At 41.5% G+C, this 27,867-nt stretch overlaps 1 protein-coding gene across 1 annotated transcript in view; it reads left to right on the forward strand.

The window, feature by feature from the left end:
- Positions 1–17,888, forward strand: part of wdr11 (WD repeat domain 11) — a 49,634-nt gene extending 31,746 nt beyond the window's left edge. The window contains exons 13-29 of the mRNA XM_026308998.2: positions 424–499; positions 1,739–1,847; positions 2,567–2,688; positions 3,089–3,236; positions 5,028–5,134; positions 5,372–5,486; positions 6,623–6,794; positions 6,881–6,989; positions 8,493–8,555; positions 8,870–8,935; positions 10,214–10,403; positions 12,252–12,347; positions 12,909–13,074; positions 13,371–13,468; positions 13,734–13,879; positions 14,517–14,596; positions 15,782–17,888. Coding sequence (XP_026164783.1) covers positions 424–499; positions 1,739–1,847; positions 2,567–2,688; positions 3,089–3,236; positions 5,028–5,134; positions 5,372–5,486; positions 6,623–6,794; positions 6,881–6,989; positions 8,493–8,555; positions 8,870–8,935; positions 10,214–10,403; positions 12,252–12,347; positions 12,909–13,074; positions 13,371–13,468; positions 13,734–13,879; positions 14,517–14,596; positions 15,782–15,984 — 2,066 coding nt within the window. The 3' untranslated portion in view covers positions 15,985–17,888. The remainder of the gene's footprint in view (positions 1–423; positions 500–1,738; positions 1,848–2,566; positions 2,689–3,088; positions 3,237–5,027; positions 5,135–5,371; positions 5,487–6,622; positions 6,795–6,880; positions 6,990–8,492; positions 8,556–8,869; positions 8,936–10,213; positions 10,404–12,251; positions 12,348–12,908; positions 13,075–13,370; positions 13,469–13,733; positions 13,880–14,516; positions 14,597–15,781) is intronic.
- The last annotated feature ends 9,979 nt before the right edge of the window (positions 17,889–27,867 follow it).

Consider the following 27,867-nt stretch of genomic DNA (forward strand, 5'->3'; position numbering starts at 1 on the left):
CCTCAACACAACTGGGTGAGGTCATCCCCTCGCCCAAAACACCACCAGCTGTTCTGTCACTGGTACATTTTAAACAGGCCCTCTTTCTAAGTGTCCTTTGCAAAATCAGATCAGCACTTTCTTAGGTGAGTGCAATATGATACACCCGAAGGTCAATCTTGTTTTGCTTAAACGGACACCTTGACGCTCTGCATAATGCCTGCTTCCTTGGGAGGAAAGTTGTGAATGAAAGCAGGGCTCAGGGCAGGTGCAGAGGGTACGTAATGCTCCATATGTTCTGATGAAGGAGATAAAACCAAGATGCCCTGCAATGAGATGAATCTGTCATTTCACAGGTATAAAGAAAGATACTGTCTTGTCTTTCATCATCACCTCCTCCCCCTGGCCCTCTCACTTTCTCTCTATCTCCGTTGTGTTTTCCAGGCAGATGCTTTGCATTCAGAGGTGAGCGAGGTAACGATGAGCCACCCATTGAGATGATTAAAGTGTCACATCTCAAGTGAGTTGCTTACTCTCCACGCCACCGCCAAGACCGAATACCAACACCACCATGCAGTCTTCTGTTTTTACCTGAGATGCACACAAACATTCATGTCATTTACACAGTGCCCTTCACCCTAACCCTGCATGGAGCTGTCTTACCTGGTTTTGTTTCTATATCATGCATCTATGTATATTTACCTAATAGTTCGAAATGGAAGTCTGCTAAGTCTGTACAGATTCACTGTTTATTGGGTTGTTTATTTTCCCCCCCCAAAAAAAAAAACCTTTTCAATCGATGCAGTATTTGGATTGTTAATTCTCTGCTCATACATTTCATATCACCTGAGCTACTGTTACTGTTGGCATAGTATTTTAGCTATATGCTAAATAGTAGTTTTAGTAAAGTTTTACTCAAAAGCTATGTAGGTAATATATGTAGTACAATGTAGTATTTTCAACAGAGTCACTGCACTCTACATGCAACACTTCAGAGGATAAAAGGAGTGGAAAATATATATTAGACAGCATCATATTTATCTGTCCTTCTGTGTTATTGTTTAATGTTTTTTTAGTGTTTAATCAGGCAAGTTGCAACAGCTCACAATCTCATAATAACACAGGCCTGGGGGTTGTTGTTACAGGAAAGTACAGTTTAATGACTTTCATACACTTTAATAAACTAAAGTTCTGCAGTATTTTTAATACTGCAGCAGCTGAAGGTTAGATACATGAAGGATGAGCAGTTGTCGCATGGTAGCTTTTTTTAAAGGGGAGGTTTCTGCTTGGCTGCAAACCTTTGGCCAATTATAGATTAACTGGGGAATTCGCTTATTAACTACAGATCACAAGTCTGAATATCTGATTCAAATTTGTAAGAAGATGCTGCTGGTGTAACTAAGGCATATGGCAATATGGAAAAGGTAGTTAAACACACAGCAAGGCTAGTTGGAAAAATTCATCCTTGTTGCATTTAAGTTCTTGTCGAAATTATTCCTCAACCTAAAATCCTTCTGTACCATACGAGTACAAAAAGCTTTTTGAACCATGGCTAGATAAACATGAATTCATTCAGTCACTGTTATTGGCTCGAACGTGACACATAGCATACTTGAAGATAGACAATGTTGAGACAGCGAAGGCACATGACAACCAATTTTTGAGACCCTATTTAAATTCAGCAACTTGCCAGAAACAGTACAGTGGTGCCATGGGCAGTGCATACTTTGAAATGGAATGTGTGTTTGTTCATTCTCAGACAATACCTGGTGGTGGTGTTCAGAGACAAACCCCTGGAGCTGTGGGATATCAGGACAGGGACACTTCTCAGAGAGATGGCTAAGAACTTCCCCACTGTTACTGCATTGGTACTGACAAATCTAAATACTAATAAAAACAGTCTAGGTTTCGGTGCTAGTGAGATACAAGGAAAAATGCTGAATGCTATTGAAGATGAAATACAATGTTGCTCAATATGTTTTTCGGTATGCTCATTTACACATTTACTTACTACCTACAAACTCCACTCTCATTATGGACTCTTCCCTTTGGTATTAGATCTGTATATGTTTTGACCTTCGACCTTCCCCTGTTTTTATTTTTGTAGGCAATTTGAAAGATTGGTCTGGAAAATTTTTCCAAGCTCAGCTAAAAACAGTGGCTTCATTAGGCATTATGAGAAAAATTCTCATAAAAGAAGAGTTATGCTGGGGCTGTAAAAACCCTCCACATTAGAGATAAAATCACCAGTAGCCTTAATAATACATGTCTGCCTCCTCCAGCCCCATATTGCTACAGTAGCTAGTTTCCATATTGATTACAACCTCAAGTCAACCAGACTATAGCCACAGTGAACCTGCAGCTAGACAGGAGTGCGGGGAAAACAGCTCTCTTGTGTGCCTTTGTTTAATTTATATGAGGACCTAGTGTATATGTAAATCCCTCCCCTCTTGTCTTGGTTAACTTTGTACACTATAATGGTTTGCTGTTTCAGCAGATATGTTTGGTGTCTGGATTTGTCACTGTTCACTGGAACCCTATATGTGCGTGTTTGTGCATGTGCGCGTGTGTATGTTTGTATAAACAGGAATGGTCCCCATCCCACAACCTGAAGAGTCTGAAAAAGAAGCAGATGGCAGCGAGGGAGGCAATTGCTCGGCAGACGGTGTCAGATGCCGAGCAGACTAGTGTTGAGTCCTCAGTCATCAGGTCAGTGTTATAAAGCTTTTTGCCAGGATAGAAAGCTCCAAGGCAGGATGCAGACCCTGAGGCAGGCTGACACTTATGAGTAAAATCTTCTGTTCATCTGATGATTTTGATTAACTGATAATATTTACCCTTTGATTACATAAAAGTGGATATTGTTGCAGTAATGTTTACATAAAGGTGAAATGTGTGTTGAGGTCTGATTGCTCACAATTTGCATATTTGCTACTGGGACTTCACGTGGTGTTGATAATGCCTTGTCAATGACAGCAGCATACAGTACAAACATACGGAATAACAATATGGCCAAGTGCAGACAAAATAATTCACACTGGAAAGAGGAAAATCCTGACCCGATGTGCTTTTCTGCGAGTGCTGTCTGATTCTGATTTCTCCACTACAGTCTGCTGCAGGATGCAGAGAGCAAGTCAGAGACCAGCCAGGCCATCTCAGCCAGGGAGCATTTTGTTTTCACTGACACAGATGGACAAGTGTACCACATCACCGTAGAGGGGAACACAGTCAAAGATGGTGCACGAATTCCCCCTGATGTGAGTCCAGACATTGTGTGTCTTCTTTGTGTGTCTTTTTTAACTTCATATTCTCCTGAACTCCTTGAAGGTCGTCCACAGACTCCTGCACAAAGCTGTTTCTACGCTCTGCAAACTCTCCCTCTGCATTTAATATGTTGTTAGTCTTTGCTTTTCCCGGTTTACATGTTTACTTTCTGTGGACATGGGCGGGTCTCCTGTCACTTGAGTGCACCTTCAGATAAAAAAAACAAATGACTCCCTTTTTTGTACTTTTCGATCTTTATTTGTTCTTGCGTCATTTCTCTTATGTTTAAAAATGGAATCTTTTTTTATCCAGCATATATTATTGTTTGTCAGTGTCAAAGAGAACTGTAACTTGGTAGCGGTAGCATCAATTACTTTCCTGCTTTTGTGATCAAATTATCTGCATTTTGTCAACATTTTGTCATGTTCGGAGCTCCAAAAAAAACCACTGCTTTCTCCTATAGAAAATGAAAGTTGTCAGTCCCCCTCTTTATCCTGTGTCCAGGTTTATTTTCTTTTCATGGTGTTTAACACTGAGGTTCAGAGAAACTACAATACACATTTAAGACACCCCTTTCTTTTAGCTTTGACAGTTCAACAGCCCGGCTGGTAAACATAAACAAGCAATTGCAGAGGACAGCTTTCTTTTTCACCTGGATGACTACAGAGATGCAGTGGCAGTGTCAAAGCAGCAGGATGTATTCACTCCTTTACTGCATGTCAGCACTAACAAAGGACCCTCCGATTGTTAATTAGAGAAAGGCGTTTAGTTGCTGAAGCATCCATTCTCACCACAGTACCATAAAAAGCTTTTTTTTTTTTTTTTTTTGTCTTTTGAACTTTGACATCAGGAACTTTCTCTGAAGTGACTTGTAATTGTGTTCGGCTGACTCCTGCTGCTATGGTAGCACCTTCTGGGTTATTGTTGATTACTCGTGTCTTGTTAGTTAAAAACAGCACAGTTTTACACCTTCGCCACATTTGTTTTATTTTTATTTAGTTTATTTCATTCTAGATTGTAAAAGCGTCTCTCACCACAGGTATCCATTCTCACCACTCAGGCAGACACTAGAGGTTTACCTAGGGATTTTAAAGCCTCGTCTTTGTGATGGCTGTAGATTCATTGCTCAAAGATTTGCATACCCCAGAGGGTTTTACAGTCTTTTCAGCATGATAGAAGATTTTCAAATCTCTCTCGGGGAAACTCACCCAAAAAGTTTTCTCCTGTCATCCACGCACTCAAGGTGAACTGACACGTAATGTCTTCACATCAGCACTCCATCTTTTGCCATAGCCTTACTTAAACTCACGATGCTTGTTTACCACTTGGCTGCCACAGATTTTAATTTATTTTCCTGTTTTCATTCACAGTCAAATATAAAATGCTGAAGAGCAGGGTTTAATTTTAAAACTGTTTTATGTTTTATAGTCTGGGGGGGAAATGGGGATTTTTATGCTGATGGGATTGCACTTTTTTTTAACCACCCCACTGGTTGGCTGCATTAAAGACGTGACTTGTGAACATCATGGCATAATTGTTATTGGTGATTAGATTTTTAAAAATTCATATAGGTTATCTCAGTGCTTAGAGGATACAATTACAGCAGCTCACTAGTTTGGCTAGTGGACAGTAAATCATACAGTGTAGCTTTATGTGTGTGAAAATTAAAATTTAGACCTTCTCTTAAAACTGTCAAAGGAATGTTTAGCTTAATTTCAGTAGCATGCTTCAAAAAGACTAACATCTTCCCGCAGTAAATGTGTTTTTCTCTGACTGTGTTGCAGGGAAGCATGGGCAGTATCGCCTGCATTGCCTGGAAAGGTGACACGCTGGTGCTTGGAGACGTGGACGGCAATCTCAACTTCTGGGACCTCAAAGCTCGTTTGTCCAGGTGACAGTTAAACTCTTCTTCATGCTGTGATATTACATTGCTACTCATTCTTCTCCCATACTGTACTGTATTGCTGTAATAATGAATTATAGTTATTTATCTATGCGTGTGGCAAACGTTAATCTAACCAGAAGGTTAATGGGTTAGCTTTCAGTCTATGGTTTTCAACTTTACCAAATCAGTGGAAACAAGTGGCTGGAATTGTCCCATAAAGATCAGTGGTGTTGGTGTTTTCAGGGGAATACCGACACATCGTGGCTGGGTGAAGAAGATTCGCTTTGCCCCAGGGAAAGGCAATCAAAAGCTGCTGGTCATGTACACAGATGGAGCAGAGGTCTGGGACACCAAAGAGGTGAGGCTTCATAAACCAGCAATTGGCAGTTGCCGGTGACATGTCATTATGACAAAGAAAATTGCGGTTGTTTCATTGATTAGACAGAAATTTACTTTGGCAGAATGAATGTATTTCCATAGCCCAGTAAGCACAGAAGCACTACAATGTTGTAGTGGTGTATATTTAACTAATGTCCTCTCTCAGCCTAATGCTGTAGTAATAGTATATCTGCTGTAATTCTCCTGTTGTGTTAAAGAATCATTAGAGTGCACTTGTAAGTACAAATACAGAAGTCTTAAAAGCTTTTCCCTGACATATATGCGCTCAGCCATAGCAGGATGGATGATCTCGAATCCTGTAAGCGGCGTGCAACCTTGCTCTCTCTTTAACTTTGTTTATGGAACTCATCATCACCCAGAAAGTCCTGTCTCTGCACAGTCTTCATTACACTTCATCTGAGAATGCTTCCAGCTAGACAATGCACCACTTCATCATTTGATGTCATAGAGTGAACTTTTTTTTGTTATCTGAATCCATGCCTCAGTATTTCTTCGTTTACACAGACTAAAGAGTGCTACGAATTGAAAGACAGATAAACGTGGACACAGATATGTTCTCCGGTGTATTAAGCTCTGTGAGAGTGGAGGGAGGTGGTCCCCATAGAAAACTGTTGACTGGATCAAGGGATGTGTTTTCTAGACTGGAGCTGAGATAAGATACAGTTTTCAGTCCCCAGTCATGAAGACCAGACAACACATGGATCAAGCTGCAGAGGGAAACAAGCAGCATGAAAGGAGAAGGAAAGAGAGGGAAGAGAGAATGAGGAAGAAGAGGAAACACAGGAGAGGCTTTCAAATTGCTTCTGAGCTTTGCTGATATTTGGCTTGCACTGACTCCCATTCAGTTTGATAAAAAGCCAGAGAGAGAGAGGCTTTGGAAAACACCTTTTGGAAAGGCCGTTTGTCCACTTAGTCTTCCATTCTGTATCCTGCTATATTCAATGTAAATTAGTTCACAGAGTTTTTAGTCTGGCAGGCTTTTATTGAATTCAAAATTGTCCTATCTGTGTTTCTTTTTCTGAATAAGGGCTCATTTCTCACAGTCTCCCCAGACTTGTTGCAGCTGACAGTTTAAGGCTAACTTCTCTCTTGCAGGTCCAAATGGTCAGCAGCATGCGGATCGGTCGCAACATGAACTACCGCGTTCTAGACATTGACTGGTGCACATCAGACAAGGTCGTACTGGCTTCAGATGATGGCTGCATCCGAGTACTGGAGATGGCCATGAAGTCTGCCAGCTACCGCATGGATGAACAAGACCTGACTGGTAAGTGAGGGAATGCTGCCCGTGATGATAAAAATAGTAGTGTTATTAATGCTGAGTTCTTCCTAATTTGTGGGGAATATGTCCAGATCCAGTGTGGTGTCCTTACCTGCTGGTTCCCCGAGCTGCTCTCACCCTCAAGGCTTTCCTCCTGCTCCAGCCATGGTCTGGAACCTTCACCATGGACATCACTCAAATGTAAGTCTCTATGTCAGAGTCAGAGTGTCCATGCTAAAATGATCGCCTTTATGATGTCAGAAGCATTACAGCTAACATGGAGACACTTACACTAACGTTAATCTCACGCCTATGGTCAGTTTGTTTCCTCATCACTTATTTTTAGACTGAGCGAAGAACGCAATGAAAACCTATAGCTCCAAACTAAGGAATTAAAGTAAAAATTAAAGTCATGACCTTGTTAAAAATAATTAGATGCTTTCCTTTTCATTTTTAGTACTGTAGCACACAAGAATTTTGTTGAAAGTAATTTGTAAGGACCTTGATAAGTAAAGCTCCAGTAATTGAAGAATAAAACATGGTGTTTTATCTGTGCAAACAGACTTTTTTAGTGCCAGGAATGTCCTGAGCCAGTCTGCCAGATTAGTATCAGAGCTGACCAAAGCATTTTAAATTAATTGTCTGGCTATGTAAAACTCATTCCACTCTTTATTAATTGTAACTCGTGGCAGCTGGATACACCAGCTGCAAAATAAAAACTGGAACCTGGCAACTATTCTTAAAGCAAGGCTTTGCAAGCAAATAAACTGAGCAGCACATCAATAGTGGCTACTTTTTTCAATTATTGATATCCACACAGTGTGCATCAGTGAGGCAGCGGGGCCGCTGAAGGTTAAACTGCATTTGAACTTGTGTTCTGCACATTGTTCAGCCTGGGGATGAAGATAAGCTGTCACTCTCTTGTTAAACTTAAACAGCAGTTAGATTGACCTCCTTTTAGCACAGACTTCAATAAGAGAATAGAGAAAATTTGAATTCCTAAACATATAAAACATGTTTGGCTAGTTTTAGTCTCAGTTTCAGCAGATGGTTTGCATTGGGATCATGGTCAAAATTTGATAGTCCCATTTGGATTTGAGGCTAATTTAAGATTCTTTTTTAAGTAATAGACTAAAATTAGTTTCTTATTTAGAAATAAATCCAATTTTTAACGGACCACAGTCTTCTTCAACATATGGATGGATAAAATATGGAAATAATTCCAAACCATTAAGGCACAGGACCTGCCTCTTGTACCACCGTAATATCTGCCAGCCGCCTAAGCATTCAGTTTATTACCTTCATAAAAAATAACCAATATTCCAGCGTAAGCAAACCACCTTTATAAACAAGTCAACATGGGAGCCAATAGAAGCCATCTTGAGAGACTTTTTTTCAGTTACATCTGTGTTTAACCATAGCCTGATGTGATTATGACCCATTTAACTCAGTGTTGCACTGTTTCCTTTTATTAAACACATTTAGCTCCCTTATCGAAATTCAGGCACTTACTGAACATTAGCAGTGCATGCAGGGTGCGCTACCTGAACTCATGAAAATGTTAGAGTAGAATTATCGCCTGGCACCACAGATCAACTACTCACAACAAGCAGGTTCTCAGCTTCCCATTGAATTTCAGGTCAGGTTTTATTTTAGAGAAATCGAGAGGTGCCATTTGACTGAGTTTTGATTGCTTTGTTTCAGAGACTACAATGAGAAAGATGAAATAAAAGGCCTGATCCAGGAGCAACTCAACTCCTTGTCTAAGTGAGTTATTACACTATTGCTTTGTCTTCTCATGGCAGTTACGCACTTCAGCTCAAACTGCAATATTTATTATTAATGTCATGATGCCCATAATCATATATCAGTGTTAAGTGTAACCTTTTGTTTCTATGCTTTCGGCTTGCAGTTGGAGTTACAGTGTCCTTTGTGTTTAGGCAGCAGGCCCAAAGATCATGTAGTTTATGGGTGCACAGATAAAAGAAATCTCCGGTAGCAGCCACACTGGGCCTGCTGTGTTTAAAAGTATAATTGACTTTTACTGTGATCTGACCGTCTGTATCTGACTGGCTTTCCAGTGACATGAAGAGTGTGCTACAGGACCCAGAGCTCAGTCTGCTTCAGCGCTGCCTCCTGGTCTCACGGTGAGTTACCACTCAGCATGGGGTTACTGCTGTTTGTCATCAGGGCACATTGTGTGTTCTTGAGCACAGTTGTTTTGCTAAAGGAATAATTTATTGCTACATAGTTGATTATTTAATACAACTCTTTTCTGTTGAATTTGCTTTTTTTATAAATGCTTCCTATCATTGACAAATGTTTTAGTCGTCATGGTGTCCAAGTTGGAGTTCAACTTGAATATCCACTTTTTTTCCACAGGCAATACAGAGTAAAGTTTCTTGTTGTTCACAACTGAAATGTAGGAATCTGGTTGAAAATCAGAATCACTTTCTCTGTCGTCAAAGGTTTAATGTGCTGCGAACATGTAACGATAAGCACAGAAGCTGTTATGTATGACAGAACATTTTACACTGGTCTTTTGAGTCAGAGATACTTTTCATTGTTGTTCACCATTTCATTCATTTATTCAAACAAGCAAGACATAATTAGATCATTTAGGAGTAAATTGCCTACAGAAATCTTTCTCATCTATCAGCTACAGTATATCATACAGTAATTTAATTTTTCACAGCTTTTTGTGGTTTATCATTATAAAAATGCAGCATTTTAGTGACATTCCGAATATGTAATGTAAAAGGGAAAGATGATGAGAAAAGTTTATAAGCCAAATGGGCTGGTGTATATTTTCATTTTAAAAATGCCTAATTATCTGTCAAAATACCAGGGCTTATTTTTGCTGGAGCCATATTGCCATGATTCTGTTTCTCCACAAAAAAGCTTGAGATGAAAGCTGGTGTCAGCAACTCTGATCTCGTCTCTGCTCCAGTTCTCATTTCCCTCGAGCATCTGACAAATCTAGAACAGCCCGTCTGCACAGAAACACAATATCTCCCTCCCTGTTTGCATCCCGTTATTAAAGCCGTGATTTACCTGGAAAGTTCCATGGAGCCTTTTTGTGCCATGAATGCTGCGTCTGTGCTCTCACAGATAGCTCATGATTATACCTCCGCATCCGACCGTGCAAGTTGTCATGCCATTGTTAATGTGGCAAGGTAACCTAGCAACAGCTGTGTGCTTGAGTTAAAGGGAGGCTGAGGAGAGTAAATGACAGCAGAGAAAGCAGATGGAGGGGGAGAGGGGAGTTTGCTAAAAAGAATTAGGCGTTGAGTGGAAGATACAGGAAATATAGTCATTCGTGAACGAGCTACTAGGAAAATAAAGTTGATTTAGTTTTGCAGAACTTGACTGACGACTCCAGAGACAACATTATCAGCTGATGACGTTGTTGTGGTAAACTGCAGGCTGTTCGGGGACGAGTCAGACCTTCACTTTTGGACAGTGGCGTCCCACTACCTCCAGTCATTCGCTCAGGCTCGTCAGTTAAGTGTGTCCAATGCAGAGGGTCATGCCCAAAGCGAAGGAAGCCAGCCTTCACCTCAGAACCACCTGGACATCTGCCATGACGTCCTGTGTGAGAGCTTTTACTTCCAGGTCAGTAAAATGAGCAGAAGCAAAAGTATTACCCTCTTTTTGTTTTTTTTCCTGTTTTCTTTAAACAGAAACAATAAATAAGAAAGAAATACACATTTGTAGCGGTCAACATTTAAAAACATCCTCACAGGAGCTGCACAGGACAGTTAGTATCCTTAAATCAGACCACGCGTAAACACACATCAACATCGTGTCCCTTGCTGTCCACAGTGTCAACAGTGTTGTCCCGGTCACACGGTACAATCCATTATTAATGACATGGTGTATCTCCTCTCGTGTCTTACTAAGCCCCGGTCTTTAAGGGAAGCAACTCACACCTTTAAGCCTTTGAGGTCAAAACCCTTTCACTTCATTCCTCACTACATTTAATTCCTCCAACAACGAATCTAACCCACACTGGGATATGCTGAATTAAAACAAATCCCTCTCTTGTTTGTTTTGTGTCGTTCCTCAGATCAATGCATCTTGCTGATCACATAGCTTAACCAGCGTCTGAGGCCTTTTTTTTTTTAATTATCGGCCCAGTTTGTTATGCAGAGTTATGCAGGGAAAATTTCCTCTGAAGCTGCCCATTGATTGGTCCTCTTGGGCTCACTTTGTTGGTTGACATGGCAGCCACACAGCCCAGGGAACAGACATCCACCTTTATGTTGCCATAGAGAAAGGAGGTCTTCATTGAAGGTTTATTTCTTTGTTTTGTACTTGTTTTGTGCCACCAATTGTATTGGTGTCCAGGCTGCAGAACTTAGTTGGACTTGACTTTAGAGGTATAATTTCAAAAACACAGAATGAGTATGAATTAAAAACTGTGCAAGTGAAGAAAGGTATTCTCTGGGTATTCTCTGGGTTAAGGCTATATTAATTAAATATGTACCAAGGAAGCAGAGGAAAAGAAAAATGTGTACTTTTTTGATGAAACACAATTATCCACTTAAAAAAAATATGTAGTAGCTTTTAGCAGTTTGAAACTGTACAGTGTTAATGGGCTGTCTAATGTAATTCAGTAGAGGTCCTATTGAAAATGTTTTTTCTTTTAGTGTATTTTTAATGGATGGATGTACAGTTCTGTTTTTGTAGAAGTTCTGCTCCCTGTTAATGAGGGGCCACGCAGTGACCACAAAGGACTTTCAAAGAGCTACCCAGACTGTCTGGAGCAGCATTTGGATTCTGTTGTCATGAAGCAGTTTCAGTGGCAGCAATCTGACTTTAGTTACTAATATCTAAAAATCTAATATAGAGAACACGGCTCTGAAGCTACTAAACTTATTTGATATCTCTGCAAGGATTTCTGCTCACGGCTGTGAATCACAGGAGAATGCATCAAATGAAAGCACAAAACAAAGCTTCTGTGGTAGATGGAGATGCACAAATATTCACATGCACTGGACGTTATTTTCGGCTGTTATATCTGCCCTCATTTCATCATTTTTTTCCCTGTAGTGCTCATATAAAGCTGATGAGCTCTCATTCTTTGAAGCATCCATTGTTGTTTTTATACTTCATGCCTGTCATTTGCTCATAGAAAAAAAAAAAGTGATCCCTATCGGGGTACACGGAATAAAATAATGGGGACAAAATCACCAGTAATGAACATCAGTATGGGAAGCCCTGACAAAAAGAAACATTGTGAAAAGCCCTGAATATTTAAACACTTTATAATTATACTCCATCCTTTAACTATAGTTGTCCTTCACATTTTTTTTTTTTGGTCCTCATTACTCTGTTAATGTCTTTGCTGTGCGCACCAACTCATCTCTCCCACCTCCCACACACACACAAAGTTTGACCATGGCTATTTGGAAGCACTGTGAAAAGCTGAATTATGACTCCCCTCTTACTGCTCAACAGAAATTCCAGTTGGATCGGGTTCATCTGCAGGAGGTGAAGCGCTCCAGCTATGAACACACTAAGAAATGTGCTGACCAGCTCCTCCTGCTGGGTCAGGTAAGTACTACACTACCCATACTTCCCAATTATGTACAAATAATTATTTCAACAGTGATCTTTGTTGTTATTTTTAGATGTCGCATGTAGTGACAGTTTTCAGACTCTATAGTGTCTTCAACATCTTTTAACACCTTAGCTGTGCATACACACATATTGCCTTAATGATAAATAGGTCATATCAGTGCTGTGGTACCTAATGAAACAAGATGGGTGATAAGTGCTGCCTCTGTTCTCATGGTGCCTCAGCCTTCAGGGGTTGCAGTCACCTCTCTCCCCTCTCAATGTCACTACTCTCCCTCTAATCACAGACTGTAATCATCAGACTCTGTGCTCGAGGAGCAATCCTCCAAAAGGCAGGAAGACCGAGGCTGAGCTGACACCCAGTGTGAGCTTGAGCCTTCGTCTACACCAGATGAAAAGCAAGATAATAAACATAATTTCCCCTTGCAATCCTGTCTTGTTCAGCTCACACAGTGTTTACCTGCCCACACTGCTAATGCCTTGTTTCTCTTTGTTACCTCAGTCTTTAAATGCTCATCTCTTTGCTGTCGCTCTCAGACGGACAGAGCAGTGCAGCTGCTATTAGAGACGAGTGCAGACAACACCAGCTACTACTGTGATTCACTCAAGGCCTGCCTGGTGACCACTATCACCTCCTCAGGCCCCTCACAGTCCACCATCAAACTAGTAGCCACCAACATGATTGCTAATGGAAAGCTAGCAGGTAGTATTATTATGTCTGCCTTCATTTTAATGAGTACATGGAGCATTCATTGTGTCGGCATCTGCAACCTTAAAAGCTTCTTTACATGTCTTTCATTTATTCTATATACATGTTTCACGATGTGAAATGTTATAAAATGTTTTCAGCAATTGAAGATTCTGCATTTCAAAAAAAGCTTTTAGATTGGAGCCGATCCATGGCTGCGTATTGAGATTTACAGCATGTAATGAAATCATCACTCTGGTGATTTCTACATCTCACACTTCTACAAATTCTCCTGTTTTGCGGATTGTCAGAGGGAGTACAGCTGCTGTGTTTGATTGACAAGGCTGCGGATGCTTGCCGCTACTTGCAGACCTATGGGGAGTGGAACAGAGCTGCCTGGCTGGCTAAGGTAACTCAACATGATGGTATACATCAACAGGGACCATCAGACACTGTGAAGTGTTTGGATAATTTGTAGAAATATAAGTGGTAGGGGGTGGGTGGATGTTAGATGTGTCAGTTCTTGGATTTTTATATTATGTATTGGTAATTAAAGTAATTAAAATAAAATACTGTAAAAAGGTTTGTACATAAATATGTGTTTGCTAAATATTCATAGTGTTAATTTGCTGAATTTGGAGCTCAAGCCTTCAGGCTTAAATATGTGCTTCCAGGTGCGTCTGAACCCAGCAGAGAGCGCTGATGTGCTAAAGCGCTGGGCAGAGCACCTGTGCTCCCCCCAGGTCAACCAGAAGTCCAAAGCCATCCTGGTGCTGCTCTCCCTGGGCTGCTTTCACAAAGTAGGAGAGATGCTCCACAGGTAAGAACCAGGATTTCTGCTATTATGAGCGTAATATTAATTATATTCATGTATTTCAAATTAATGAGGGTTTGGCATTGTCTAAGTGTGAGGTCCTAAAAAGTATTGGATTTTAAAATAAAAAACACAAGCCCTTTAAAAACTGTGTTTTTTAAATTATATTCACAGAAATACGCACATGCAAATATCAGATCTCAGAAATTATTCGCTAAATTAAGATTTCCTTAACAATTCCATTATACGATTGTGTATACCATGTGAGTGTTCCTTTTTGACCTTCCTCTGTTTGGCTCCTGTCTTCATCCATCCACAACTATAAACACTTGAGTCTTTCTCAGTGTCTTCCTCTCCTTCTCATCTTGAACAAACTGAAGGACACTTGCAGCGCACGGCCCTGTATCTTTTACCTCAGCATCGATCTGCTCTCGCTCTACCTGTCCTCTTCCTTGACAGTTTGTGTTCTGAGTTGCTTCTGGCAGCAAAAAGCTCTCACAAAGAATTAGTGAGACATCAGGACGACAGGGTTGTATGCTTTAGGATGTCAGACATCAAGGCAGGGAGGATGCCTGGTTTCTGAGAGTATCTCCACCTCCTCCTTCTGATTGTCTTTCTCTTCCTCCTTCAATCTCCTGAGCAGTATGAGGCAATTTGATCGTGCCGCCCTCTTCATCGAAGCCTGTCTGAAGTATGGGGTGATGGAGGCTAATGACTCTTCCAATATCCTTTCTGAAGATGTTTTACTGTACTCTGAAGGTGATTTATAACCAGAGTTTACTCTGCTGCTAACTGTCCATCTCTGCTACAGACCTGAGCAGTGAACTTTTTCATAATTAAGATCCATTTAGATGCTCCACGGAGCACATCAAGATACATTTCACATGTTCACAGAGCTCAGTTCTGCTGCCAACCATGACTTTAAAATGTATTATTGCACCTGAATACTGCTAGAAAACTTTTGATATATCCCAACTATAGCATTAAACATCAGTTTTGCTGTGTGTATTATTTTTCGTATCCCTCAAAATAGGCCTTTGAAAGCAATAATCTTTTATAATATTTTTTTAAAAACAAAAAATTAGGTGTCCATCATTGATCACAGTTAATCACGTACTACATTTGTGTTTCTTCTTTTTACATATACTGTAAATACAGTATATGTGCTTTAGATATAAAGGAAATGACATGGTCTAACACTGTGACTGTGTTCACTTGTCAGCAGAGTAAGAGATCAGATTTGTTGTCACACAGTTTCAGTGGCTACTGGATAAATCAGCTCTAACCCACAGTCCTTTTCTATCAAACATATTTCTTTATGAAGCTAACCTATATAAAATGGATTTTATATTAACTGTCAACAATACACTAAAATACAACAGGAGAAGCAAAACATAAAAATATCAATGGATGTACCCTATAACAATATTTTTCCTACTAATGGATTATTGTACATACACTGACATCCCCTTTGGCTTACTTATTGATAACAATTGGCTTGTAGCCACTAAGCAATTTATGGATTAGTTGAGCCCAGACCAAGAGCAGGCTTTTAGTGGGCTCCTGGTCTGGCTCCTGGCCATTCCTAAGTCTCCTCCAAGGGAGCCACCCGTCATTGCAGGAAAGGATTTCTTCCAGTGATTTATTTCTTCTCTTCTTAAAAAAAAACGAATGGGTGACACACTTTGGATGAACCAACATAAAGACCCTATTTTCTTGAAATTGGGGCCAAGCACAAAGACCAGCTAAATTTTAACCGTGCAATAGCACAAAAATAATTGGCATGGCAGTAACAGTATTGTGTTATAGTGAGATTTTTTATCTAGGAATTATCTGATCCTCTGTGAGCAGGTCAATATAGAAATACATGCCATGAAATGCCCTGAATTCTCCTTGATCTGCATCCACATAAATTTATCGAGACTGCATTTCTGGACTATGCACGGCTGCTACGCTCCCTGGGCCTGAGGGAGGGCGCTGCTCTGTGGGCATCACGGGCTGGCACAGCTGGGCAGCAGCTGATGGAGGAGCTGTTTCAGGGAGAGGGAGGTATGCCAGAAGCAGTTCTTGGCGAGGAGGAAGTCGAGCTGGGGCAGGAGAGTACCGAGTGACCTCACAGACCGGAGGTTTGGAAGACTAGGACAGCATACCCTTTGGTGCAGATCAAGCATCGGTCTAGCTTCAGTAACTTAACATTTGTGAATGAACTTTGTCTCAGCATCAAGGGGAATCGTTGTTATGTCCACAACATGAAAAGAGAGAAGATACGAGTTTTCTCCATGTGAAGTTGTCAGTCCATCACTGAAGTGGGCCTGTGTCTGTGACCATGAGTTTCTTGATGTTTAGTGGTTATGTGTGCCACAGTGTGTTTGTGTGCATATGTGTGTGCATGTAACAACACCACAAAAAACACACTTGTTAGTGCATTCCATGATATCTGATATCAGATATCTGTGTGTTTGTTGGGTAATGAATTTAACTTTTTGATTTGGTAATAGTTTCTTGTTAAGCTTGATTTTGGGTGCCTGTTTTAATCATTCCAAGTACTGTTGTAACTCTGCAGGTTTAAGATTTCATTTGTCCTGAGAGAATACATGCCCCTGTCTTATTTTGAAGCCCACTACCCCATTAACTGAATTCCAAGGTTCAGTTTTTGCACTTTGGGTTTAACACCACATAGAAACACCATAGTATTTCTGAGGCTATCTTGGGTGACCATCTCTATAACTGAGGCATAATGTTGCTCTAGAAAGACACATAACAGCCTGGACTTTTTATCCACAGCAGGTGCTGCTGTGTGAGTGGCTGACCAAAGCGTACTGCTGCACAAGCCTCTGCAGCTATATCAGTGGGGATAGCAGTAAAACGAGTTAGCCAGGCCACCCTGCACTTATTAGACACTGCACTAGTATATTATCTCCCTGCACAGAGAGAAGAGGAGTCTGGCCACTGCCACCTGGCTGATACCATTTAATTAGGTTCTGCAGAGCTCTTTTTGGTTAAGTAGAAACTGGGCGTTTATTAATCCTTTCCATTTTTTTCCCAAATGAAGTTATTAATCTTCTACTTTTATGAAGACTTGGTAGAATACTTTGCTGTCTGTATGCTTTGATGTTTGTTTAATGAGTTTGTTCCCTGGTGTGTTAAATACAAGAAGAACTGTCAAAATGTGTTGTAGCTCAATTTCATCAGACCTCTGATGGATCATTCACACATAAAAAAATCATTTGTGCTGCTCCCACTGTTGTTCATCACAACCACAAAAACTTGACTACTTGCTTTGCTGTCATGTGTCCTCTGCTCTGCCTTTTCCTTCTTTTTCGCATAGTAAACACTGTATCTGCTGATCACTGGAATCATTTGTGTAACAATACAAAGACTTTAGTGATTGTGCGTTTAATTGCCTCGTAGCGTGTTTGGTTGTCCTGAAATGAGACAAGAATTCCCTCCACAGGACCTTTTAGTGTGTTACTGTGTTTCATAAACACATCAGTGCTGTTAGTTACCCCAGGCAGTGTCACTATGGCAACCCAGACCTATTTTTGGGGGACTACATGTTGCTTCTGTTGATCCATTTCACACACACACCCCCGCCCCCCCCCCCCAAACATAGTGTAGGATCTCACAGAGAGGCAGTACAGAGTCAGCTCAGCAGACATCAGCTGTTTACCCTCACACTGTCTCACCTTCCAGTCACGTCCTGCAGTACTGTGAAAACAACATGTACTGTACTGGCGCTTCACAGTTTAGCACTGGTTTAACACTCGCTGCTTTTCTTTGTACGTAGATGTACTTTACAAAATGATGCTGTTCAAAATGCAGGCATGTAGGTGAAGACGATATGCCTTACACAGTATGTTTTGTAAAAAGACAACACATCATTGTAATGGTGTCTTTTTTTTCTTTGTTCTCTGTTCATTGTTTACACAGTGATCCTAATGCTTTAATCTATATAAATATTAAAAGATTAAAAAAAACACATATATGGATGGCAATAAAATCAATTTTAACTTTATGTTTTATGTGAGTTTCCTGTTTAAAGATGTGGACACAAGAGGGCGCACTAACCCTGGGGTCTTTGCAGTTTAATGGCAGGTGTGTGTAAGAAAAGAACTGTTTTATCAAGGGCTCTTTGCAGTTTTCCTCTCTTAATTTTAACACAGGTAAATTGAATTTGAATCTTCATTTATAAATCAAGCCTGTCGTAAAAGTGAGTTAGTTCTCGCATGAGCCACTTCCGCAGTTAATTATGTCTTTTCTACCCAGAAGAAGGGCCAACAGCTGGCTTCAGCTCACTGCCCAGATCTGACCGTTTTCACTCTTTTCAGATTTATTTATCCTTAGATTTATTCGTTGACCTGTATTCTTTCTTCTCTCTATTCCTGCAATAAGCAGAGCATGGAGTGAAGAAAAACGGCCTGAAACAGAAGGCCACACAAATGACTTGATTGTGTTCCTTTAATGGCTTAATGAATAACAGCCGGAGAGCCGATCCAGCCATTACAGCCAGGTCATCAGTATGCAGGGCCTCACTACACCAGTCCTATCCTGTCCCACGGCTGTTACATAGGCTACCACCCAAATGGCTCTGATAACAGCTCCCATCTAAGCCATCCTCATCTCACTTCCCTTTTCCTCCTTATATGTGCTTGGTCTGTTCTTTTTCTGCTCATCTTTGCTTTTGTCCCACCTAAAGAAACACAGCACACACCATGCCAACTCATGTTCTTGCTGCCCCCCTCCACTAATTTCCTGGAAAGCTTGTTTCCATCTGCTGCTTGGCTTTTACCTCTGAGCAGCCCTTCCTGAAATAAGCACCTTCAAAAACACAAGGTTGTGTGTTTGGATCCAGAGCTGTGAGAAATACTTATGATCAGTTTAACAAATAGAAATCACTGGATTTCACTATTTTACTCTGCAGTGCATGCAGTGAGAATAAACAGCTGGCTCCATATCACTCCTATAAGCTGTAGTATCTCTCTTACGCATTCTCAAAGCATCTGTATAGGTAGCCACTGAACCAGATCTCTTTGTGCAGCAAGAAGAGACAGAGTCAACTCACTGTACAGCCTGTATGGTATAAACAGCCAAGTACAGCAGGTCGTCCACTTCCCATGAGTATGTTCTCCTCTGGTGCTGCTGAAAGATAGCTTTATCCAGGATGGGCAGGTCCAAGCCTGCTTGAACAACCGAAAACCCACTATCTCTTCCTGTGTGTCTGTGAAATGTTTTCCAGTTTGTCACCCCCACACACACACACAGAGGGTTACCACTGAGTTCATCCCTCATTTTCTCTGTAATTATCCCACCTTTCACTGTTTTCTCAACACCCTCCCCAGACATTTTGGAGCGTTCTTGAAGCAGGTCATACCCCAGGTAGTGAAATTATTTTTGAGCTGTGTGGCTGCTGCGTTTATGAGAATATTTATTTGTCTAGCTGTGTTAATTGTTGTGTCACTCTTGTCCTTTTGACCTGTGTGGAGCATATGGTGGAAGAGCATAAAATACATGTTGTCCTTTGTGTTGACCTGCATCTATGTAATATTACTCACTTTTCTCTGCACTTTCTCACTTCCAATCGGCTTCACAGGAAACCGGATCTACACTAAAGGTTATATCCACATCTCTCACAAAATCACTCACACCCTTCAACATCACCTCCCCTTGCCCACATCTGGGGGGTATTGCCTGGCGTCTAAGAAACTCACAGCCTGATCTCAACTGATATCTGCAGGCAGACACTCTACAGACTGGTTAGAAATGATTTGTAGCCCTTATTTCAGCTACTGCTATTGGATAAGCAGTCTGTTTCCTGTGATGTTTACGGACTGGTTGGCTGCTGGGGCCCCTGCTGCAGGCTGCAGGTGATGTTTATGTTGAAGGTATTCAGGGCCCCTGCTTTATCTGATTCCATTAAGATGAATGTCACGCTGTTCAGCAGACAATAGCATCACATCACCAAAACACAACACTGCTCCCATTTAAGAAAGACATGAGCTAGAGAGGGACAGTATAGGGGAACAACTGGATCTCTGGAACATTACCACATGATGACAAACTCTTATCAAGTCCCACTAATGACTTGCAGACAAGATAATCTTTTAAAAAGCTCCTGTTATCTTTAAAATGGCTCTTTTGTGGCTTTCATGCGTGCATGTTGTGGTCAGGGCTGTTATTTACAGAAGTAAAGAGGAATCAAAGGTTGCATTGTGTCAGGAGCGTGTAGCTCCCTGTGTCTGTTAGTGTGGTCTCGTCTGCAGCTCCTGCACGTGTATTAACATGATTCCACTCTACTAATCCCCAGAGAATGATCAGGGTTATGTTTGTAAGAAAGAGACAAATGATTCACTAACAAGGTTAAACTTGCACACAAAGTGGGATGTGTACTGCAGACTTCATTACATAAACACACCCAGCAGGTAGGAGAGCAGGAAACTTATCTAATGATATTAATGCCACGTACAATAGGAAATCCTCACTGCTAAGTCAACAAGGCAGAAATAAATGGTTGAAAGATCTCTTCCTAAACTGTTGTTGACAAAGTGTAAACCACTTCCAGACCCTCTGGTGACTGCATGTGTGTGTGTTTTATGTGTAAATAGAAAATAGACTTTGCAGAGAGATCCCACTCAGGGTACATGAAGTGAATTAGTGGTAACTATACAATAAAATGTCAAGGCTGGAAAAAGAAAAAGCCTAATGCACAAATATTTAAGTAAACATTACACATACCATAGAGGCAAAAAAGTTAATTCGGGTCTATTATATACAGACACGACCCCAAGAGAGTCCAGAAATCCAAGCTATGCCCCTGGCTTATTCTAAAACATGTGTTGTTATGTGTTTCAGGGACTACCAGTGAGGTAACAGGGATGCCTCTGATGCCCCTCCTCTAGGGAACCCCCCCCCTCCTAAGCTAAATGCCATTGTCCTTTGGCAGATTAGAGCAGGAGAAGGTAGGGGTGATTATGAAGGAAATGACCTCTTATAAGCTGCTGTACAGTCAGCCAGCCGGGCCCAGGGCGGTGGAAACGGTGGTATTCCCTTTCACTAACGGACAGTAGGAGCCAAAAGAGGATGTAAAGGATACCTGTGCTGCAGCTGACCCATTTCCTGTGTTTTTGGTTGTGTCTATGTGCATGTATGTCTGTTTAGCTGAAGCTGTATGTGAGCCTGTATCTCCATGAATGTGTGCTCAGTGCTTGAATGTACAGAGTGATCCCAGTGTAACTGCCCTGGCCTCCTTCCTGTGAGGGGAGAGAGGCACTATCCTGCGGTGTTTGGGTCTCTCGTGGAGGTGCATATTTTTGTTCCTACTCAAGCAGAATACGTGTGTTTCCACCCTGGGTAGCCCGACCGGATACAGTGGGTCTGTGTGGGACGCTGGAGGAGTGGTGGGTTGTTTTGCCGTGGCCCGTGCAGGCCCTCACCCCTGGGGATAAGCACGTGCTACACTGCAAAAAGAGAACCAGGTCCAAGCTCAGTCTTTCTCCTGTGCTTTTAAAAGGAAAACATCCGCTGTACTATTAAGTTGAGATGGCAATCATTCACAGAACAGTCATATCTACAGTAGGGGGTAGAAAGCCATTAACCTTGTTTTATGGCTGCAGTTCCTGACTGTGTCCCATTTGTATTCTAAAAACTCTGGCCCTGTCTTGAGAATGTAGCACATTCAGAGTAAAATAATGATATGAAGATAATGAAGGATTTTGAGTGTGATATCCCACAACTCGATATACCAAAGAACCAAGTAAAAAAAAAAAAAACATGGACTGAGCTCGACAAGTTATTGAAAACCACTTTTACTGACAAATTTTTTGAAGTTCTCAAACTTGAAATGAACAGTGAATTGTTTTGTAATTGCAGTCTGAGTAATGTTTGTCAGTGCTCAACTTATGTCTTTCCTGGTACAGTTAATTTGTGCCAAAGTAACATTAGTGTTACTTAGTGAAAACTGTATTAGCTGAGACTGATATTTTCATTGATTTCACTAGGGGGCAGCAAAGGTCTGGGAATCAGATGCGTAGTTGCGAGGCTTCCTCCTGCAGTCCATTTATTATTGTAGGATTTAGGGTATTAAGATTCTCCAAAGTCAGCTTGTACTGTAGATGAAACTGAGATAACAGAGTATATTCAAAAACATTATCCTGTTTATTTTGATGTTTTGTTATATTATTTCACATTATCATCCATAAAAACGAGGCACATATTTCTGTAAAGTTGTTTCATTTATCTCATTAATTCAGCCAGTCAAGTAAGGTGAACTCATTGTCCCTGAATAATAAGTGAGCTAAAGAATATTTGTCTGAATCGCATTGAAGAGTCACATTCCAGTGTCTGCTGCCTGTCTCCCATTGGTTGAGGTGAGTGTTACTGGGTCATGCAGTGGAAGAAAGCTGACCAGAAGTTGCAGGTCCATTTCCTAACAGATCGCTATGTTTGTGCATGACGGCGCCATATTCTCACTATCACTGAGACAATCTGACACCAGCAGTGCTGCATGTTACCTAATCTGAGAATCAGCATAGCAGCTATTCCTTATAGCCACCGCTCACGTAGTTGTGTGTGTGTGTGTGTGTGTGTGTGTGTGTGTGTGTGTGTGTGTTTGTGTGTGCAGGGAAGCGTCTTCTCAGGTATGCCAAGTTAACATTTGTCATAAATATATAGAGGTCACCTTTCGTTGATTTGCCTGCTTCATCTCTTTGACTAATTTAAGTGATTTGATGTAACACAGCTGGGATATATGTGGGCACATTGGCAGTGTATTACATCAGGCAATGCAGAGGTCTGAGGACAGAAAGAACAAAGAGAGGCAGCAGGGAAAGACTGAAAGGTTAAAGTGATGAGGAGACGGTGGAGAGAAAAGCAGGATGACAGAGGTGGAAGGATGGGTGGATGAGGGAAGGGCAGGGTGCTGACAGTGTTTTGTTTGAGTTATGTAGATGTAATCTCTTCTGATGGGCATGTCAAGCTGCCTGCTGAATATTGAGGCACCAGGAAGCTCTGAGTGCACACATGCAAGCGCACGTTGCACTCACAAGCATATGCAGGAAGTTAGTTTGTGCAGGTCTGTGTGCAGTTGAGCCCCATGTTGCAATCTGGCAAGGCTCCTGAAAGGGGGAACAAAGAGTAGATTTTCTTTTTCTTTAAAGAACGAGGGCCGACATGCAGAGGAAGGAGAGATGGGTCTTCTCCAAATGCCACCGAGGGTGCACTAATGCCTGCTTTGTTCGCCACTGTAATTCTATTATGGTAATGGAGGATGAATCCCAGCTTTCTTCCCCTTCTTGTTCCATCCCAAGTCCTGTGTCCCCACACCCCCACAAGAAAGCTTCCGGCACAAGAACACAACAGTTAAATGGCCCCTGGAGGCCCCCTGAGAGATTAGATGCAAAGTCTTACTAGTGCACTGAGCAGTGAAATAGCTTTTTTTTTTTTTGTCACTGTCCAAACTTTAAATTTATGACAGCCTTGAACTTCTGAGTTTTTATTTTTTGAGTTATGAACTGGTCAGTGCTTGTTAATCAGCACCAGATGACATAATGGTACCATAATAAAGTTCTGTCTTGGTAATTTAAACACTAATGAAGAAACTTGCATGAGAGTTTTGCAGAGAGTTGGACTACACTGCCATGCTGAGAGGAGGGTGAGGATGGCTGTTAGGCCGGGCCCATGCAATTACTTGGTACATATCTGGTAATGTTCACTTTAATGGGACCCACTTCTCTCTCCCTTGAGCACTACTCCACCGCTTTACCCTACAGCCCCGAATGAGCCCCTAATCCCACCAGCCTGGGAACAACTCCAAAGTGCAGTCCCTTCAAATGTCTTGGTTTGTGCATTATTAGATGCTATGAATTACACTCAGGGGCATATGGACAGAAAACATGGCAACTGACAAACATAGCAGTGATAAATCTGAAATAATGAAACAGGGTTCTAAGTGAAACCAGGAGGGTTTTGTTGAACCCAAAATGGGGGTAACCTGATAGGCCTGCAGAGCTGCTAGAGAAAGGACTGCTAGTAAAGCCCAGCTGGACCTATGGGTACCTAACCCCAGCACAATGTGGAGCTCATTGGAGCCCAGGGAGATCGGCGGCAGGTCACATTCCTGGCCTTCAGAGTGACCCTGGGAGAAAAGGAGCTATAGTGGTAGAAGTGTAAGTTAAACAAGGTGTTACTGAAAGTGAAATTCTTGGAGTAGCTCCTGCTAGCCATGCTATCTTCATTTTTATTCTTAAGACTTTACAAAGAGTTAAGGTGCTGCCATGTAGTGGTAGGGCTAAGTGATAAATTTGAAGCTTTGAACTTGATAAGTGATTGCACCAGACAAGACAAATAAATGACTTAACAAAGACAAATGTCTTGCTGTCTGCGTGCTCCATCCTCATTCTGCTGTCTGTCCATTCATAATATACAGGAAACCTAAACGAATAGGCCCCTTTTTCTAACATATGTGAAGAAGAATTCTCTGTCTCATCTTTGAGTGTATTCTGGGCCTGGCATATTTAAGGGGCCTCACTACTGTGCAGCCCCATAAAGGGCAGCCTGAACGCATGAACGATGGAGGTCTGCTCCCAGTCTGAGACATAGCTGCTTTTTCACTCTGAAAGTGATATAAATTCCCAGCCGGTAATATAACATGTTTGGGCTGGTTGGTATGTGCAAGGAGGAAAGAGGGCATGTGTGCAGTGTGTGTCAGAGAGAAAGGGTAAAGCAGGGCAGAGAATAAATAACTGTCACAGAGGGGCCACCTAATAAAATAGGTAGCTGCAAGGGGGGGTTAAAGAATGCATCTTGTCTTTCGCCCGTTCGCCATGGGTTGTCATCGAGGGTGAATTAGTTTTATGCCACGGCGAATGCAACCAATAAAGCTCCATCCATTGGTCAAAGCCTTCCCACCATAACACCCCCTGCCTGCCAGTGAAAATTGCATCGGCCACGGTTTAGGAGACGCATGCAGCTCAAGTTTCACCCCTTTTGAAGTTTTCATCGTCAATAAATTGCTAGATCAAGCAGATTAGTTAAGTGTATTTTGGCTTATTTTCACAGCTGGGTGACCTTTGTGTGTGTGTGTGTGTGTTTGTGTATTTGTGTATTTATGTGTGAGTATGAGCAGAAAAATGTGGTTGTTCTTGGACTTCACTTTTGTTTTTGCAGAGTACAGCCCTGACTCCAAGGTGTTGAATGATCTGACAAAAAAAAGCAAATGACTTAAAAATGAACGTTAAGAACCACTGTTCTTTTCATCTTTTTTCTCAGCTGAGAAGTACATATATGCTGTCAAGTAAAACTATTAGTAATGTAGTATTTGACTTTTTCTCTGAGGTCTCTAGCATTCCATAACTTGCTATTTGTCTTCTTTTATGGTCCAGGCTTAGTGTTGCCTCAGAATCTGTGTGAATAACTATTGGATCCTGAAATACAATAATCCCAACATTTGTCACAGCAGGCCTGAGAGATGAGTGTGCTCTAAAGCTACTGTTAAAGTCTACTAAAACAATATTGAACACATCACTATAAAACAGCCTCTTCCATGACATTCAATGTTTGACCCTGTCTCAGTCTCATTCTCTTGACAGCCACATTCACAGAGAAACAGCCCATTCTCCATCAGGCTAACAGCTCTGCATGTTTCAAACCAGGCTAACAGCTCAAACCCTTTGGCCCGACTCCTCTCCTAAGCCTTTTTGCAGGAGGGGCAGAAAAGGGAGGTGTGTGGGCTGATAAGCTCTCTCAATCACCTTGACACTGGGAACACAGCAGTTTTGAAACAGGACCTCTGGACAGAACTGTGGTTCAGCAGAAAGACAGGGAGGGAGTGGAGCAGCCAAAGGAGGGTAACTGGCAGTAGGGGGTTGGGGGGATTGATAAAGAGTCAGGGTGAATGATGGGGTTCTAGCTGAGAGGTGGAGTTATCTGTTTGGTCATATGTTTAACAGACTTTTTCTTTCTCTTGCAGTCACTCACCCTGTCATGTGGTATCAGTTTTGTTGTGGCGCCAACTGGTTATCAAGTCTACAGAGGCCAATAGGTTTGTGCACATTTGAGTTATCCTAAATTTGCATTACTACATACCCACTGTATGACTCCACAGAGCTGGACTGATAAGCTTGGGCTACATGCTGACATTTTTTTAATGTATTTGATCAGCTTTTCACCCACTGAGGATAGATGCAACATACAGTGCAAACACCAGCTTGGATGCTTATGAGCTTATAGAGTCACATATGTGGCAAAGCTTTATGTATGTGGGGTAGTAAGAGGCAAAGAGCAGACCCCCACTGGGCCTGGCACTAGCACAAATAAACATCAGTCCAGATCCATAAATGCAGACACACACCATCTGTCAGTTTTACCCCCATCAGAGAAAGAGGTGGAGAGGAAGGGGAAGGAGGCTGGATGGAGGAAAGTGTAAGCCTTAATGGAACCCAGGCAGTCACATGATAGATAACAAATTTCACAATGGGGAATCAGGGAATACCATAATGCAGAGCAGCCATGAGGGGGCCGGTTTGCAGGGTGCAGCTGCACTGAGCACCACAGCCCCATTACAAACAGCCACTGCTGCATGCTCGGCAGCTGTAGGAACGATACCTGAGAACCAGCTTATGCAACAGTGGGTTGGAGGCTTTTGCTCTTTAACTTGGCATGTTAAAGCATGGTACGCCTTACAGTATCAGCTCTACCTGGCAATTAACTTTACTGTATGCTTCTGGAAGTTACTTGCTCCAAGCCATAGCAACATAATGTATTGCTAAAATATTTATAGCAACCCCAAAGCTTGATAAAAGTTTAACATCACACTCATGCTGGGGCAGGTGAGATTGTTATAATTATGGGAATGTTGGATACACAAGGGACTGAGCAAGGCTTCAGAACAGGAGGGGCTTTTTTTTTTAAAAAAATGGGCTGTTGTGATTTCATAGTCCCAGTAAAATCACTTCTTGCACATGTCCTTTTAGCTCATAAAAAATAACCCATAAACATATAAATATACTTCTTGTATGTTTTATTGCTTAAAACTGGTGTAGTTTTTTTTTCAGAGTTAATCTGTATATTGTGTCATATTTATTTCTAATGGAACATCTCAAAATTACAGTGCAAACAGCCAAATGCCTAAGAAAAATAAGGTTTTGAAAAAAAAAAATACTTCCCCACTTGGAAGCCATACTCTTGGAAGTGCACATCTAATCTGTTTCCATGTAAAATTTGACAAATGAACAGAGACGTAAGGGCTTAAAGAGTCTTAGGATCTATACACTGTGCAGCTGGTAGGGCTTGTTTGCAGATGTAGCATGCAGGCCGCTCTCCTTGGCCTCCTCTTTATGTTCATGTGGTGCACAACTCAAATGGCACAGGAGGAGTCGGAATGGATTAATCTCCTTTCCAAGTCATCCTTTTCCACTTCTCAATCAATGTGTTTGTGCCAATTTGAGTCAAGGCTAACATTAAAAAAAAACGTGTAATGGGGAAAATACAGTATAAGGGTTCTTGTGACTGTTGGCATAAGCAGACGATAAGAAGGGGAACCAGACTCACAGAGCAGCCTGAGACGTGACCAACTCTTCTGGGTACAGACCAAACCAATATCTCTTATATGGACTCAGATCTTGTGATCGCTGTTAGCTAATGCATCATGCCATTTGAAATCCCCTATGTGTCAAGGCAGCACTGACATACAAAGATTGATGTATTTTTATTCTCCCTTACCACCCCCCAAGCTCCCTTTAGAGGTAAACTGGTCAGCATGTGTGTTTTTGAAACTCACACCAGTGAGAAAAGACTGAATGATGTTTTCCAAGGGTTGGATAAATATTTAATATTCCAAAGCCAGGCCACACCAAAAGCATGCTGAAAGATCATAATGGAACAGAAAATGCATGCAAAGTCTAAATAAAGACAAAAAAGACATACATGTATTTTAATAAGGCCATATATTTCCCCCCCTATTTATTTCTTTTGTCTGGCTTTGTCAGTTGTCAGCTTCAAAG

This window comes from Mastacembelus armatus, chromosome 15 (assembly GCF_900324485.2).
Source record: "Mastacembelus armatus chromosome 15, fMasArm1.2, whole genome shotgun sequence".
Lineage (NCBI taxonomy): Eukaryota > Metazoa > Chordata > Actinopteri > Synbranchiformes > Mastacembelidae > Mastacembelus > Mastacembelus armatus.